The sequence below is a fragment of the Leuciscus leuciscus genome, assembly GCF_965113295.1.
Source record: "Leuciscus leuciscus genome assembly, chromosome: 11".
NCBI classification, from domain to species: Eukaryota; Metazoa; Chordata; class Actinopteri; order Cypriniformes; family Leuciscidae; genus Leuciscus; species Leuciscus leuciscus.
Genome location: NC_138735.1, coordinates 19146835 through 19164080, shown reverse-complemented (window position 1 = coordinate 19164080; position 17246 = coordinate 19146835). Strand labels below are relative to the sequence as shown.

Genomic DNA, 17246 nt, shown 5'->3' with positions numbered 1-17246 from the left:
AGAACCACAGTGAGCGTGTTTTCATGCACATTCTTAACCCGGTTATGCTTAATAAGCAGACAATGCATGTGGTCATGTAAGTAAACAAACCAGTTTAAGATAATAAATGGCTTAAGAATGAACCAATTGACACAACTAGATTTTTGGCCCTTACCCCGATTTCACCTGGCATGTATAACCTGCGTTCTGTTGTCTTATTGAAGTGTGCATGTGTGATAGTTAACAGGAAAGCACACTTGCATTATTTACACTGCATATTTAAGTGCTACCATATCGTGGTAGGGGAGGAAGAAATATATCGCCAAATCCAAATCTTTCTTGACCCAAGAAAATGTGTTCTCATCTTGTGTAGCTGAAGTAGATGTGGTACAGTCAAAACACTGCTTATTTATTCAACATCACATCTCACATAACCAACGGAATGATTAATATTTAATAAATCACTACCGGGGAATAACCTGATTTTTTAATAAAGTCTTGTCAACTTTAATTTTGTTGCTGGGTTATTGGTTTGCATGTAAACTGGGACAACGGGTTAATTCAATAAGCTGACTTTGGGAGTTTTCAGCATATCACAGGGGTGTCCAGTCTTGCTCATGGAGGACCAATGTCCAGCAGAGTTCAGCTCCAACCCCAAATAAACACACCTGAATCAGCTAATCAAGCTCTTGTCAAAACGGGCTCAGTGATCTTATAACCCATGTCTGTTTTTTAAAATCACCCACACAAAGGTAACACACGCACCTCAGCATGGGAACCTTTCTCCACTGATTTGACGATGGGTACTCTGTTTCGATCTTCTAGCCTGAAGCCATAACCTCCTTCACTTGGCTTTATCTGAAATCAGAGTAGACATTTCACAGTTATCATGACTTAAGTGTTTGATTTTGTTGTGTCATGCATGCAGTAATATTTTATTACGATTCATGCTTTGGAGGCGCTCCTAGAATGTGAATTTCAGTCTCTCGTGGGCCTAGACTGTCAAACCAGTTGACTTCATGTTTAAATGTAATTAGAGACTGGTTTAGAACAGTCAAGCATAATTACTGGTGAAGACTCTCGAGTCAGAGCTGGCCCGAGTTCAGACCCCCCGTACGTGGCGAAGCAGAAAAGCCCCATGCGAGTGGATGAAAACCACATGGGCTCACGCCAACATGCGCTATTGTAAGTGGCATCAGCTGTATGCGATTACAGACGACATCTCTCACCAGCAGCGACTTGGCGATGACATTCTCCACTATTTTTAGATCGTGTTTTATGGGCTTGTGTTTGGTGTTGGAACCTTCCATCTCCTCATCGGCGAAGAAGCGGAACAGAAGAGGTTCATCCTTAAATTCGCTTTTTTCCAAAACTGCGAAAAGACAAAAGCAAGGTGTTTTAGAACAAATAATAACTGATGTTCATTCAGTAGTGCTAAATGTAACCTGCATAGCTGACATGAAATACTTTTGGGATATTGACATGTCCTGTAATGTCACAACTATATATATACAGTACTATATTATATTATATTTGATTAACCTTACATTACTGTTATTTTCTAACTACTCAATTTCATTTCACTTCAGCATCTTGTTTAAAGTCGTCTTATAACTGATTCAGCAAAAAGCACCATTATAGCAACTTCTTTGTTGTTGTGAGGATCAAATTGATGTGTAAATTGAATTTGTGTACCACACAGAAGAGAGCAACACATAATGTACTGGAATGACAAGAGCTGTACAGAGAGATTCAGAGGGGAAGCCTTTTCTTTGGAAAGTGGTTCCCGTGAAAAGGAACAGGCCAGGATTTCAATCTGTCACCAGGGCAACATGGGCTCTAAACAATCCCTTCACTTTTGTAGTAAAAATAGGCCTACCCCCAACGAGAAAAAGAGGTCCAGTGTTCTCCACACTTCTACGGGCAAGATTAGATAACTCTGAATTAGCTTTAATGGTCACAACCAAGTGAACCAGCTTAAATGGATGAATGCCATGATCACATTCAAAGCCAAAAAATGAAAGTGCCAGTCTAGTTATTACGTTCCATAAATTTGTTGGTAGTTGGCCACGTATGAAACTGAATTGCAGGCTGTGAGGAACAGCCCATGTTAGACTATAAATGAGTCACACAAGCATGATGTGGACTTTGGCATCAAGTGCCCCGAAAATGAGACCCGAATCCTGCAAACAAACAGTTGCCATGACAACAAGCCATTCAAACATGGATTGTGGAGAAGGTCAAGGCTGTTGTCAAGAGAGAGAATGTGCAGAATCCAGTTAGAGGAAAAGTTTTGCAATGTGAATTAAGCTCATACACTACATAAAAATCATTTTCTTAATCAACATTTTTTGTCATGTTTTTCAAATAAAACATTCTAAAAACAAAATAAAGAAGCAAAAGCGTGTGATTTGTTATTTTGTAGCAGTATTTAGTGAACAAATCATTCTCATTCATCACTTTGTGTGATTGCTTTTTCAGTTGTGAAAGACAGCTATTTTTTATGAATGACTGAGTTAATGTCTCACTCAAAAAACAAAAAAGCCACTTGTCACCACCACCTAAAGCCACTGACTGAACGATTCAGAAAACGAATCAGTGAACACATCAATGAATGAATCCATGAACAAATCAGTAAATTAATCTGAACACATATATTTGTGCACAAATCTTTATATTTTCATATACCTTCGTATAATCGCTTTTTTGAGTATTGAACGCCTGTTTTTTCAATGAATCGTCGAGTTAATGATTTAATGCCTCACTCATAACACACAAAAAGACACTTGTCATCACCTAAAGCCATTGAACTAACCAGTGAATGAATCAGTTTGCAAATCAGTTAATACGAGAAAAAGAATATGAACCTTTTAATTTTTTTTTTTGGTGAGTCAAAAAAGTCACTGAGATGAATCAAAATCACTTTTACTTGTACTGTATAATGAATACTTTATTTTTCCTATCCCATTTGCAAATTGTATTTTTGTCGTTGTTGCTGTTGCTTTGAAGTATAAACCTTACTATATTTTCTTTGATTTATGCTTAAAATATCCTGGTTGACACTTGATATGACAAAAAAAGAACTTTGACAGAGATACAGTGTCAAAAAAACAAAAAAAGACAATCAGACAGAAACAGAGGAAATAAAATAGAGAGACCATGAAACAGCTATCATACCATGATGCATGAATCCATTGTCACACAGCTCCACCCCCAAGATCAGCGCCTCTTCTCTGCTTCGACAGTCACCCTGCAGAGGAGAAAAAGACAAGTGCCACTCTCTTTATCTACTTACAAGCGGTCAAAATGTCACAAACCCTAGCTTGAGCTCCAGAAAACCATATTTAATTCACACAAACACTACAACGATCCAATAATTACTGCAACAACTCTGAAGGATCACTTCCCAGCTAACAGGGAATGTTATCAGAACTTTAGCTAATGTTGTGGAAAGGTTATCTCAAAGTTATGAACAAATGTTCTTCTAATAACATTAATAAAACGTTTGTTCAAAGTTATCTGGTCTTTAATAATGTTCTAAAAAAGTTAGCGCAACAACATTATTTATATATTGTTTATGGAATGTTTTTACCTGAAATGTTTAGTTGGATGTTCGCTTAACTTTTAATTTTTTTTAATTTACTAGTTTCGGAACTTTCCCGAAAAATTGGAGAATCAATTGCTTAAAAAAAGTATAAATTGGAATGTCCCCTTAACGTTCACATAACCAAGAATTTTTTTTTTTTTTTTTACATTTAAAAAAATTTCAGTACAACATTCAGGAATAATATTTTTAGAACTTAATGGGTACATTAGCAAAACATTTTTGTTAGCTGGGTTGACCGCCAGGTAATAATTTCATGGTCGAACACAATATATTATCTTATTGAACACTTGCATGAGTGAGAAAGTTTCCTCTAAATATCCGAACCGCACTTTAAATTGAATCCAAATCTGCAGTCTCATAGTGATTCGTCTGTTTTTAAGTGGACAGAACTAGACTAAATGGCTAGGGCGAAGGTTTATTGTTACAGTTCACTTCCACCTCATTTGAGATTATCCAGCCAGTTTAGGAAACATCTACTACTTTTGCTTTATTCTTTCCTCGTGTCTTATTTCCTATGGAGGTCACTGTGTTTCCAGTCGGTCTATAAAACAGTATCAAGTATTACCTGTGCTATCAGCCAGTCGATCAGCTTGTTGGCCATAACCACCGATTTATACGTTCGTAGATGATAATCCTTATCCCTGTGTGGAAAACAAGGAACGTTTGACTTGACCAGTTCAAAAATGTCTCCTCTTTACAGTAACCTCAAGAGACACACATTTCAAGTTAACTGTTAACCTTTGTCTTGACTTGCATCCGCTTTAAAAGCTCTTGAGAGAGCTGTTCTGGGCTTTCACATCAAAACAACCCTTTCCCCTCAATTTCTTTGAAGCCCAAACAAGTGCTTTACCTTGAATTTATTTTAGGGTTGCACAGGAGTCACAATGTTTGACCGATTAATGACCCACTACATATTCTGTAACAAAAAAGTGAAACAAAGTTGATCTGGTCCAACTAAAAGCAGACATTTCTGTCTCTGCAGAGTGAATTTATAGGGTTACACTTTATTTTGATGGTCCCCATTAGACATTATGTTGACTATAAGTAACACTGCACCTATATGTCAACTAACTCCTATTAGAGTATTAGTAGACTGTTAGGGGTAAGGTTAGAGTTAGTATATATATATATATATATATATATATATATATATATATATATATATATATATATATTCTTTTATAGTCAAAAGAATGTCTAAAGGGGACCATCAAAATAAAGTGTTGCCGAATTTAGATATTAAGTGACAGAAGGTTTAAGCAAATAATGGGACATGATGGTAAACTAATTGACAAGTCCGTGTTTGGAGTTGACAAGATTTTCTCCTCCTAACATTTTTTTTAGTTTTGATATTTTTAGCAATGGTGCTCTGATTAGTATACTGACACCGTGCAAATTACAGCTTACACAATGAAACCCTCCTGGGTTTACCAAAGTCCTTCCTTTCGTTTGATAGCTTTTTTCAGTTTTGTAAAACAGCTGTTATTTTAATGAATCGTTAATGAATGGAGTTAATGATTCAATGTCTCACTAAAAAACACATAAAACGCCTCGTCACCACCTAAGTGGAGGTATTAAACCATTTTGGGAGGAGTACACCTAATCTTCAAGGGTGAATTCAGGTTGATTGGGACACTTTTTATTGTCTCAATGGCAAAAAGTGTCCCAATTAACCTGAACTCACCATAAATTACTACCAAGATATACAATTAGCCTCTTCTTCGCAGTGTCAGTTATATCAGCATCCCTCCTCCTCCCCCTCTCCTCCTTTTTGTATTTCACCAGCTCAAGTAGAATATTCTCTTCAAGCCCCTCCATAGCGGACAGCAAGTCAAAACTGTTTACCATGTACGCTAAGATTATACGGGTGCACAAATGAGAGCCATTGAAAAATCCGTAAATGAATCTGAACATCTTTTTTTCAGTCATGAATTACTTATTTTTAGTGAATCATTGAGTTAATGATTCAATGTCTCATTCAAAACACAAAAAAGACACCCGTCGCCACCTAAAGCCATTAAACTAATCAGTTAACTAATCAGTGAACAAATCAGTGAATTAAAACCAAATCAGTAAATTAATCTGAACAAAATATTTTTTCCAGCTGTTATTTTTAATCAATCGTTGAGTTTGATTCAACGTCCCACTCAAAGCAAAAACAGGCGCTTGCCACCACCTAAAGCCATAGAATGAATCAGTGAGCAAATCAGTGAAGGAATACACGAACAAATCAGTAAATTAATTTAAACACAATTATTTGGGTGAACAGAACATTTTGGTTGTCACTTCTGGGATGCGTGAAGATATGACAGAATGGAAGACTTGACCATGGTTCCTGGAAAAGTAAATTCTAAATTCAAAATTAGGCCCTTCAAAGGACACTGCTAAAGCCAGAACCATTTAAACAGGCATCCTGGCCACTGTGTGTAGCTCACACTGTTTCTTGAGTGCCCTGTAACTGTTGTCGCGTATTTGAGATGGTGTGTCAAGTTAAAAAATAGTTTCATTTTTTATATATATATATAAAAAATTAAAACGTGTTTTAAGACGCCTATATTCTCGACATAAAACGTGTTTCTCTGCTCCAGTAGAGGTCAGCAGGTGTCTCTCAGCCCACTTCGGTCCAGCTCCAGGGCCTGGAACGGGCCAAACTGATGCATTGCGGCTGCTTCCAGACCACGGGAAATGAAATGAAGCAGTGATTTTCCCATGAAGCCAGGGTTCTCTTGGGGGACACTCACTGTGCTAGGTCAGAGGGCTAGACTAGGGCCCACACCCTACAACTAACACACACTCAAAGCCAAACTTAGCTGTTTACAGTTCTGAGAATTACATCCCCATTCTATTTTTACACAATCAAGCACCTCCAGATGACATGAAATGTGCCTTTTCTCTAAAAAAATCCCAATGTAACTCTTTCAACGTGCACCTCAAGTGTTTGTGATGGGTTCTGTCTGATTATATAAGGATTTGTTTTAATCACAGACCAGAAGTGTGAGGCTGGACAGGCTTTGCCATGATTTAACCGCCACAGACATGGAGCCAGCCCTTTCCTCTGTAGCTGTACCCAGAACTGTCACCATGACAAATGAGGGTAAACAGCGTTACCACAGGCAGTCATATGCCTGGCAGAAGAGCACTGAAATCTGTAGGAAAAGTGTATGCGAAGTCAAACAAACCTTTCAAATCCTCTTCTGTCTCAAGATCTTTAAAACTCTTAGATATTTACTTTCTTTTTGTTCTACTTCTCGAAGTATGTCAGGAATGTAACCTGGGTGCAGAAGTTAAGAGTTTAAAAAAAAATTAAGGCGGGGGCGTAAAGCCCCCTAGAACCCCTCCAACCAGCAGGAAATACCAGATAATTAAACTAGAGCTGGATTCTCCAATTATAGCTCCACAAGGAAGAGATTCTCAGTACATAGTAGAGAAATGTGGGCATGTAGGCATTCTTAAGCCCTATTCGGACAGTAATTGTTTCTCATGGGGACGTCTGTAAAAATCAATTTGCATGGCATTTCAGTGATAAAACTCAAGCATTTGGATGGTGATTTATTTATGGTGGAGGAACTATATCTGTGATCCTACCCGGGAACACGCTTACTCACATGGTCAGTAACATGATTGTCAGCTGTAAACAAGCTTTGTTATTACTTGGACAATTTATATTTAATTAAATAATAGAAAAGTTAAAATAACTGTTTATTATTTGATTATTTTAAATATCCAATTTAAAAATAGGAAAATGTATGCATATAAAATATCCAGCCTTACAGACATTTAGCAATGCAAACGCACAGGTACACACACAAAGTAAACAGTATTTGCTTTGACAGACTGAAATGAGAGCTATTTTATGCATTTCACCTTCCAGAAAATGGCTTGCAACTCTAATAATATTTGCATATTTGCAGTACAACCCAAGAGTCCTTCAACAAGCATGGCAGAATTTAGCAGAAAATTGGAAAATGGATTAATCCGAACCCCCCGAACAAAAAAAACGTGCCCTCAGAGTCTATTAGCTTTGTGTTTGCATGCAGAATTTCATGTCCTTGGGCCTGTCAGCTGCCAAAACCTCAACCTGCACCTGTTTCACATTTAAGGCTTCCACTCATTTGTAGTGCAGTTCTGACACTGATTACACACATAGGAGTATGACACAACACTATGCCCAACTCTATGAACTAAGACAACGGTTACAAAATGATGGTGTTATACTCCCAAACATAAATAAAATAATCAATAACTGAATTCTGGATAAGACCTCTAGTATATTTTTTTCTCATCACTTATCAGCCTCCTGTTTTGCCCTGTAGGTGCTATCTTTAGAGCGGAAGGAGAGACGGCAGGGGTGCGAACGCACCTGGTAGAGCTGGTGTGACTAGAGACAGCTGTAATGAGGTGGAACTAAGAAACTGGCTCCTTACCTGATCACCGGTGTGAATAAACTATGGAGTCGGCAGAACAGCCTCACACCCTGAGGGAAAAAGGACATTCGTTATTGTATGTGCAACTTCCAAGGGGCAAAAAGAGACGTTTAGCGGAGCACAGCCGGTTGAGTTACCTTGGAGATGACATCCTGCATATCACTGCGAGGGTGGTATGTGCCGTCATCATAGCGGAACCTATAGAGCACCGGCTCCGGTTTAAACTGGTGCTTGTCTGTAACTAGAATGAGTTTAAAAGGGAGGAGATTTAATTGAGACTACAACAAAATGCATCCAAATAATGCGTTTTGTCATTCTACATAAATTTAAGTTCGCACTACCATTCAAAAGTTTGTTTGTTTTTTGAAAGAAATTTGTTTTATTCAGCAAAAGATGCATTGCATTTATTAAAAAGTGACAGTAAAGACATTTACAATGTTACAAGATTTTCTTTTGAACTTTCTATGCATCAAATGCATCATGGTTTATACAAAAATATTAAGCAAACAACTGTTTTCAATATTGATAATAATAAGATATGTTTCTTGAGCACCAAATCAGCATTTTATGATTAGGATGCGACACTGAAAATTCAGCTTTTAAGAGATATCAAATTAGAAAACAGTTGTTTTAAATACATTTTCATAATATTCCACAATAATACTATTTTTACTTTTTTTATTAAATAAATACAGCCTTGATGAGCACAAGAGGCTTCTTTCAAAAACATTAAAAAATCTTAATGTACATAAATAAATGCAAATTTTAACAACTATAATAGCAATAAAAAGTTAATTTACAAGCCATCCCACAAAATAATTAGTAATAGTGAAGAGGACATTTTTGTGAAAAGTTTTTTTTAAACCATTTTTTGTACACAATGTATAAGATATAAACAATTGATATTTTTATTTGCTATTCAAATAGTTGTTACCACTATCAAAAGTGTCCAATAACTGGCGCTATGAAGATTGCACTATGTAGCATACAAAACAGAAGCATTTCGACTGGTCATTTCAAATGGTATATGTAGTGACTCTATAAAGAATAAAGTCTACTGATAAGATTGGACACATATCGTGCATTTAAACGTATTTGCCAACAGTAAAAGTATTGATTTCTTTAGGTGTAGAACTTTTGCATTGTTTATTAGCACTTATTTTTCAAATAAATACATCACCACTGCAATGTAAAGGTTTAAAACGTATAGCTTATATTCTATTTTGATTCATTTAACATGTGCATGGCAATAGAAATACTATTTACATTGAGGCTGATTAAATATCTTTGTTGGTATTAAAAGGTTTTACAAAAATAACACAAAAGGCAACAAAAACTCTTAAGGACCTTCATAATCTGAGTTTAGAGGCTTTCAGCTCCATGTAAGCACAAATGCAAGTAACACCAACATGCTTGTGAAAAGTAATCCTGCTCTTTCTGCCAAATGAATTCATCCTTCTCAGCGAATAGTAAAGGCTTAAAGATCTTTCTCACCAAAGCCGTAAATGCGAGCGAGTGGATAGGGAGCCCTAATGCTTGAATTTATTTCTCCCTGTTAGGAAGCGATGAAGTGAAAAGTGATTTAGCATGAAGTCCTGGCTCAAAGCCAGCCAGTCTTCTTTAAAAAAAACAAAAAAAACAGTCCATACTGTGAGTCTACATTAAGCAGAACTGGACCCCACTGCCCCCAAAAAAATGACAAAATAAATAGTATAGGCAAAAGACTAGAAATTTCCCTCAGTATTAAACAAACAGCATGGTGTGAAGCAATGAATATTTGTGACTCTTCACATAAACATAGACAAAGTTATAAAAAGCCGTCTGCTCTTGGACGCTCCCAGAGTTCCTCAGGGCCTGAAAACAATGATGTCAGGGCACTTGAAATATTAAGAGGGCTATTTGTCCAATCAGCCATCTGCATTAACGAATGAATAGAGGCCAAATGGTGATGATTATTCAACTGACTATTTGAGCTAAGCAGATTATGAAATAAACAAGACGATACTCAAGCCCACTGGTTATGACTGGGAAAAAACCTCCAATTGCCCTTAGTTCAATATGATGTAGGCCTACTACATTTTTACATAATTATAAGAACTGCCACTCAGAATACCCTCCTGAGACCCAGAAAAAAAAAGTTTTTTGAATGTAGTTTTTTTCCATGTCATCACACTGTTTAGAGCACAATAAACAAATGGTAAAAAAACATTTTTGAAAAATAATATTTTATTCATACGTTATGTTATGTCCTCTGTAGTGGACGCCAGGACTAAGTTGTTTAAAAAATAAAATGACAAGAAATCATATGTATAGGCAAAACCAACAGGATTTTTTTTTCAATCACCAATACATTTTGGGGTTTCAGGATTTTTTCAACCAAAATTTGTATAAAGATTTTTCTCAACTATGTTATGAAAGAAATAACGGAATTAATTGATACACCATTTTACTTTATGCAATATGTGGGTAAAATGGCCGTAAATTAATATTCCCATTCAATGCAATGTATCTATACACTGTATCTAATTTGCACATTAAAGTGTTCTTGGAGCAACATTTAATGAAAAAAGAAGTGTAATAATTGGAGTAATAATTGGCAACATTTAAATAATAATATCTAATATTTCATAGGAATATTGATGTATAATTTATTTCCATATTCACTTGTTGTGTCTCCTAAAATGCCTGATAAAGACGATTTAAGTCCTGGTGTCCTTTACAGTGGACACGTTTGAAATCAATGCCCTGTTCTGTAACAGAAAGTATTTTTTTCATTTGAAACACCTTAACATTTTCCTGAGATGTTGTTTTATGAAATACAATTTGAAAAGTAGTCCAATTTAAATTATAATTACAATATATTATCATATTTCCATAAGAATGCTACATTTGATCACTAAATTAATGTCAGACATTTTTAAAGACCAAGGAGAAGTTGTTTTCATGGTGAAACCTCCAAACATTTGGTATCTCTGAAAAGTCCTGAATGTGCTCTTTACAGGACACACAGGTTGTGTCATGTGACATGTATGATGTCAGAGAAATTCACTAAAATATAATGTCCACTACAGTGGACAAAAGTCTATTCTTGGGTCCCAGGAGGATACACACATAATGAAGGACGTAAAGACATCATAGGGGATTGTGAAGATATTTCACTGGAACTTGGTCTTCACTACATCTATATCGTGTTTAATGTCAATCATTATTTATTAATGTATTCAGCAAACATCTGTTATTAGAGCACGGTCATTTTTGCTACAATCTGCCATGTCAATAAAAAATTAAAGTACATGAACAAGAACATGCTGTGTTTTTTTTTTTTATGTAAAACCTAAATAGAGGCAACAAGATATAAGACCAGGCAGACAGAGGAATAAAAAAAAACCCAATATTAATAAATAATTTATAATATGAAGATAATATACTAATAGTAATGAAAATAAATATTGTTGAAAAGGTTATTTATAACACCATTAAGGTTCTATATAGCACTTTCAAAGCATGGTTCTTTATGGACCCTTATAAAAAGGGTTCCATAAAAAGAAAAGGGTTCTGCTATTGTTAAAAGCCGAATAACCCTATGTTACTGTTTAGAACCATTTTTCTTAAGAGTGTAGTTTGTGACGTCAGAAACACCAGCGATTTCAAACCGCGTTTTGACTGTCTTTGGTTCATGGCAGTTTTAAGCAGAAAATACTCAGCAATGGTGTTGACTTATGAATTTGCACATGGTTTATCTTAAAGCATATTAAAAACACCACATAGACATATAAACAACACTGAAAGTTTGATTTTCACCACAGAGGGACTTTAATATCTAAATATTAAGTACTTTAAGTTTATATTTTAATAATTTAACAATACATTTGCATGTTAATGGTCACACATATGCAGGTAAACAAATACAATTATTTTAGTAAATGTTTTTTAGATTATTTTTATTCCCTCGCGAATCCCAGTTTTTTGTGGGGTATACAGCATACATTTTCAGCCAGTAGTGACATGTTGCAAGTCAGAATATGTAGTCAAAGATATAATATGATGGCATACAGTATAGAGTGGAAATGGAACTAACCGTGGTGGATGATGCCATTTTCCAGGAGGGCTTGACCCAAATGAACCCCCTCTTCAGGGTTATTGGTCTCTCCGATCTCCATCAGCCACGACACAAACTCACTGAGAAAAGAAAGACAGAGGACAGTAAAATAATGTGAGGACAAACAAAAAGAGGGACTCATAAATTATATTAATGACCGTCAACAAAATCCATTAAAACTGATTGATCACACCACAGAGATGAGCTCAATAATTAATAGTCTTCCTGTGCAATGTGGTCATTATTCTATCCATCCATCTATCTATCTATCTATCTATCTATCTATCTATCTATCTATCTATCTATCTATCTATCTATCTATCTATCTATCTATCTATCTATCTATCTATCTATCTATCTATCTATCTATCTATCTATCTATCTATCTCAGCATAGATTTTCAAACTACAGTAGTATTCAAGTATTCAAACTACATAAGGCTTAAATATCCCTTAAACTTCAAGTCTTGAAAAACCTTTTTCTGTTTCTCCCCTGGTTTTTTCCTCTGGTCTTTTTCTCCTGATGAAGTTAAACTGACTGTCCTGTATAATTTAGCAATTTTGCTGGGTAAAGCCACTGTCTCAGTGGAGGATATCTGATTCTACTCCCACCACTCCCTCCCCGGCTCTCCTTCCTATCCACCTCTCCGCAAAACCAAAACGAACATGCCAAGTTCCACCAGTGTAATCCTGCGGCTCTTCCCAGAGTTTATGGAACCCATGGTGATACAGCATGAGAAACATCCCAGACTCCAGCAGACCTCTGAGGTTTTAGGTGATTGAATAAATGATGGATATGAAGAAATAGAAACAGAAAGCAAAAATGACAGTGAACAGAATGACTAAAGAAAACAGACAGATGGAGACAGAAAGAGACTGTGCGCATGTAAAGCATAAAATCAGTGCAGTGTCCGTGACAGAATGAAATTCAACGATTAGAAAAAAAATACTGAAAAGACGGGAAATAATGCAGGGTCCTCTGTCCTCCTGACTACATTACTGAGATTAATTCCTCCAGGTTCGGATCACAAAGAATGCTGGTTTATACCATTTCATCAAAAAACTAAAATAAATCTTTGGACGAAGAGAATATATATAATAAAATAGTCTGTAAAATCTGTAGTTTTATATGCTAAAATGAAAGAATGGACAGAATGGTGGTGGTTGAGGAGAGATATCCCTGATATGATTGTAAAGCGCTTTGGGTGTACATATGAAAATGCTATATAAATGTCTCTTTCATTCATTCATTCAAAAGTGGGGAAAAAATTGTTTCAATGACAAAAAATAAATCCTCATTATAACAAAATTAGGATTTCTGGGGATGGTATTATTATGGGGGTGGGATTATGGTTGGATAGTTCATAAAAGCAAGTGAATCTAGTCTCAAACATGCTATGATAAACATACAATATTTGGAATAAGAATTATATTACATGTAATTATACACATAATACAGATTTATGACAAGCACAAAAATTATTTACATTACCTGATTAATATCCAATATTTACCAATACTGTAATCAATCAATCAATGAGTGACCAATATCAGCCAATAACCAATATGGTCATGATAAATAATGCATCCAACACATACAGTATATTAATAAATGTGAATGCATTGTGAGTCGCTTTTAATAAAAGCATCTGCCAAATGCCAGGCAAAACAAGAACTACATCAAATTTTTTGAGTAGCTTGTTAAAAAAAGAAAAGAAAAGTGGTTTAACTAAATATAGTGATGACTATCGTTAAAGCAAGTGTTTTAATAACTGTGATTGTTATTTAAGAGCTAACATTTGCAGCACATTTACTATATCAAATTTAGCACAAATAGCAAAGAGAGAGACACTTATAGCAAGGGGAGAACTATATGAAAGCAGAGCAGATTGAAATGATATTAAAATAGTGGAGACTTAGAGCGACATCAAACAGAGATGAGATTGATCAAAAATATTACTGGCTGCGAATCACACATTAAATAAGTAACACAAACCGATGGCCCAATCACCAGTGTTTCAGCACGCTCACCCAAACAGAGATATATTTTCACAGGTTCTGCAGTCATATGTTTCTTCAGTCCATCTGGCTTTCTGAGACGCACAAACCACCCACTCGTGAACATTATCTGCTGTCTGTGATCTCGATCCTTAATGAATCCATTCCCGCTCCAGACCTCTCTATCTGTGTGTTGTCAGGAAACACTAGGGGAAATAAGTTGTGCCCCTAATTCCATTTACAATATAATCTGGCCACAAGTATGAGCAGTTGTTCTTTGAGGCTTTATTTTTCTTTAGAACAGACATATCCCAACCAAGAATGGCATTATAAAAAAGTGAGAGTCTTGCAAGTGGTTGAGTGTCGTAGAGTGTCGTATTTTAGTGTACGGTGAGGTTGTCGTATTGACATCTCAGAGGGTTTAATTTATGAATGCCAGCTGCGGAAACTTCAGGATTGCCAGGCGAGCTCAGTTAATCTGAGTTCAGCCTGAGGATTTCCCAACCACACTTAAAACAAAAGAGATCAGAGAAGGAAAAATCCAACACATCTTGGAACAATCGCCTTTATAGTTTCTGGTCTGGATGCTGCAGCATAACGCAGACTGCAAATGTTCGCACTATCAGATCAAACTCACTGAAACGAACATAACTTGTGTAGAAAACTACCTTGTGATAACCCTCTAAGTTGTTGAAAAACATTTGAAAGTGTTAAGCTAGTATTCTAAACCTTAGGTTGACATAATCCTGGGTTATCTTGTTCATGTTTCCATGGTTTAGTCCTTTTACAAGAATTCTGGGTTTACATACAAAATGTTGATGTGTTTCAATACCCGCTTGTCTAAAAGTGGAAATGTTACCAAAAAAAAAAAAAAAGTCTCAGCTTTGTTACTGTTTCCTTAAAATGCTGAAATTAAACACATGGCATGCATATTTAATGAGGCAAGCACTAAGGCAGTTAATGATTGGTTGGTTGATGTTAAATAACTTGCTGTAACATTCTATCGTTTCACACTGTATACCTCTGCTCTGCAATTTGAGGTTAACAATGCAAAAGTGGTGCATGATTTCATAACCAAGGCATTTAAAAAAACTTTATTTAACTTTTCAAATTTACTTTAAAAAAAACTGTGGTAATTCTTTATAATACAGTGTCCTTGTTACACATGTTACATGTAGTTACTATAGTAATAACTATAAATGATGCATAGTTACATGCAACTAATAAGCCCTAATCCTCTAGTAAGTACATGTAGTTAATTAATATTACTCAATACTTGAGGTGCAGTAAGTGAATTCTGAGAAACAGTTGAAATTTGTAATCCCAAACCCAAACAAACACATTACTCTGCCTCCGAAATACACAAATTCTCAATGCAAGAGTGCATGTCTCTTTATCCTAGCTGAAGCAAAGCAAAATAATGTTTAATGACACTCAAAACTGTCCTGTTATTATAGCTAACAATAAAACAGCAGCATATCTTGGTTCTGAAACATAGCAAAACAAGTGTTACTCACATATATGGAACAAAAACAACGCAAAGTCGGCATCCGTTTTCAGGCCTTTCCGCTTTAGGTTTTTCCAGGGATTGAAAGCTTTTCTAATATTAATGCAGGTCGTAAAGCTCTTGTCTGATCATAGTCTAGTGATATTCCTCTGAGATTTTCTCTTTTGTATTGTCTCTCAGACATCTCTCTTTCTACAGTCTTTCTTCAAATCTCCCTCTTGCTCACTCTCTCTCTCTCTTCTCCCAGCATGAGTGGACCCACCCCCTACTGCTGATTGGCTACAAGCGTGTTGTGGTGCTCAGTCTTTCAACAGTGTTTTTAAGAAATTGCTAACTGCGCCTTTAAATGTATAATTACATCTTAAAATAAAGTGTAATCAAAACTACAAGTGTAAAACATTGCAAAAAAAGTGCTGTTGCTTTAAAAATTGGGTTAAAGTGGCTTTAACCTGGGGTTTAAAAAGACATTAACCCAGGGTTAAATGAATTAGGTTGCTAATACTGTTCAAAAGTTTGGGGTAAGATTTAAAAAATTACTTCAGTAAGTACTCATTAAAGTGACCAAAAGTGTCTGCAAAGACATCAATAATGTTACAAAAGATTTCTGTTTCAAATAAATTAAGCTTTATATTCATCCAAGAATACTGGGGAACATTTTTTTCAAAGTTTCCGCAAAAATGTTAAGCAGCACAACTGTTTTCAACACTGAAAATAATAAGAAATGTTTCTTAAACACCAAATCAATAAACGATGTCTAAAGGATCATGTGACACTGAAGACTGGCGTAATGGCTGATGAAAATTCAGCTTTGCCATCACAGGAATAAATTACATTTTAAAAAAATATTCAGAAACATTTTCAATTGTGATGAAATTTCACAGTATTACTGTTTTTTCAATTAAATAAATGCAGCCTTGGTGAGCATAAGAGAATTTAATAAATAAATAAATAAAACAAATAGAAATTTTGAAAGGTGGTGTACTTTAAAGTGATATTTCACCGCTGGAAAGATGAATGTGTATTTAAATTGGGTCATTTATGTAGTAGAAATGTGAAATTATTTTAGAAGTTGCACCAACTTCTAGACTGAGAAAAGCCAGAAAAAAACAACTCCCAGAATGCACTTGCTTCGCTGCCCTACGAGGCCACTCCCAAGCCACGCCTACTGGTTACAGAGGGCAGTATCGGAAGAAATGATACAACTAGACTACTAGTTGACTCGAAACTGAAAAGATGCCGTTTTATTGTGAGATCCCACTCCCTATGGGCGGGTTGAAAGCATGCAGAACTAGATCCTACTTCTGGCTGTAGTCTCTCGCCTCTAGCCAAAAAAGCCTCTGATGACGCAAAATTACGATTTTTGCGTCATCTGATTTTTTTTTCCAGACACACAATACAGAAATCTCTCGTCTCAGGGGGACATGAGGGAGGGAAGCACGGTCATTCGAAAATACTACCGGGTTTCTACTGATACAAAGCTTAATGCTAATCGGTGAAGTATCCCTTTAAGTGTTTGTGACTATAGCAATGCTGCCTCAAAATATCTCCATTGTACATCATTAGTATGAAAAGCAAATAGGTTAATCAGATCATCAGGTTTTTGAGGCAGTTTAATGCATCTGACCAATCGAAA

General features: G+C 35.8%; 1 protein-coding gene across 3 annotated transcripts in view; it reads right to left on the bottom strand.

The window, feature by feature from the left end:
• prex2 (phosphatidylinositol-3,4,5-trisphosphate-dependent Rac exchange factor 2) overlaps positions 1-17246 on the bottom strand; it is a 127528-nt gene that overhangs the window by 65625 nt on the left and 44657 nt on the right. For all 3 annotated transcript variants that reach the window (XM_082183869.1, XM_082183871.1, XM_082183870.1), the window contains exons 11-17: positions 12089-12189; positions 8148-8251; positions 8011-8060; positions 4152-4227; positions 3157-3229; positions 1209-1351; positions 745-837 (exon numbers count right to left, since the gene is read on the bottom strand). In XM_082183869.1, the coding sequence (XP_082039995.1) occupies positions 745-837; positions 1209-1351; positions 3157-3229; positions 4152-4227; positions 8011-8060; positions 8148-8251; positions 12089-12189 (640 nt within the window). The remainder of the gene's footprint in view (positions 1-744; positions 838-1208; positions 1352-3156; positions 3230-4151; positions 4228-8010; positions 8061-8147; positions 8252-12088; positions 12190-17246) is intronic.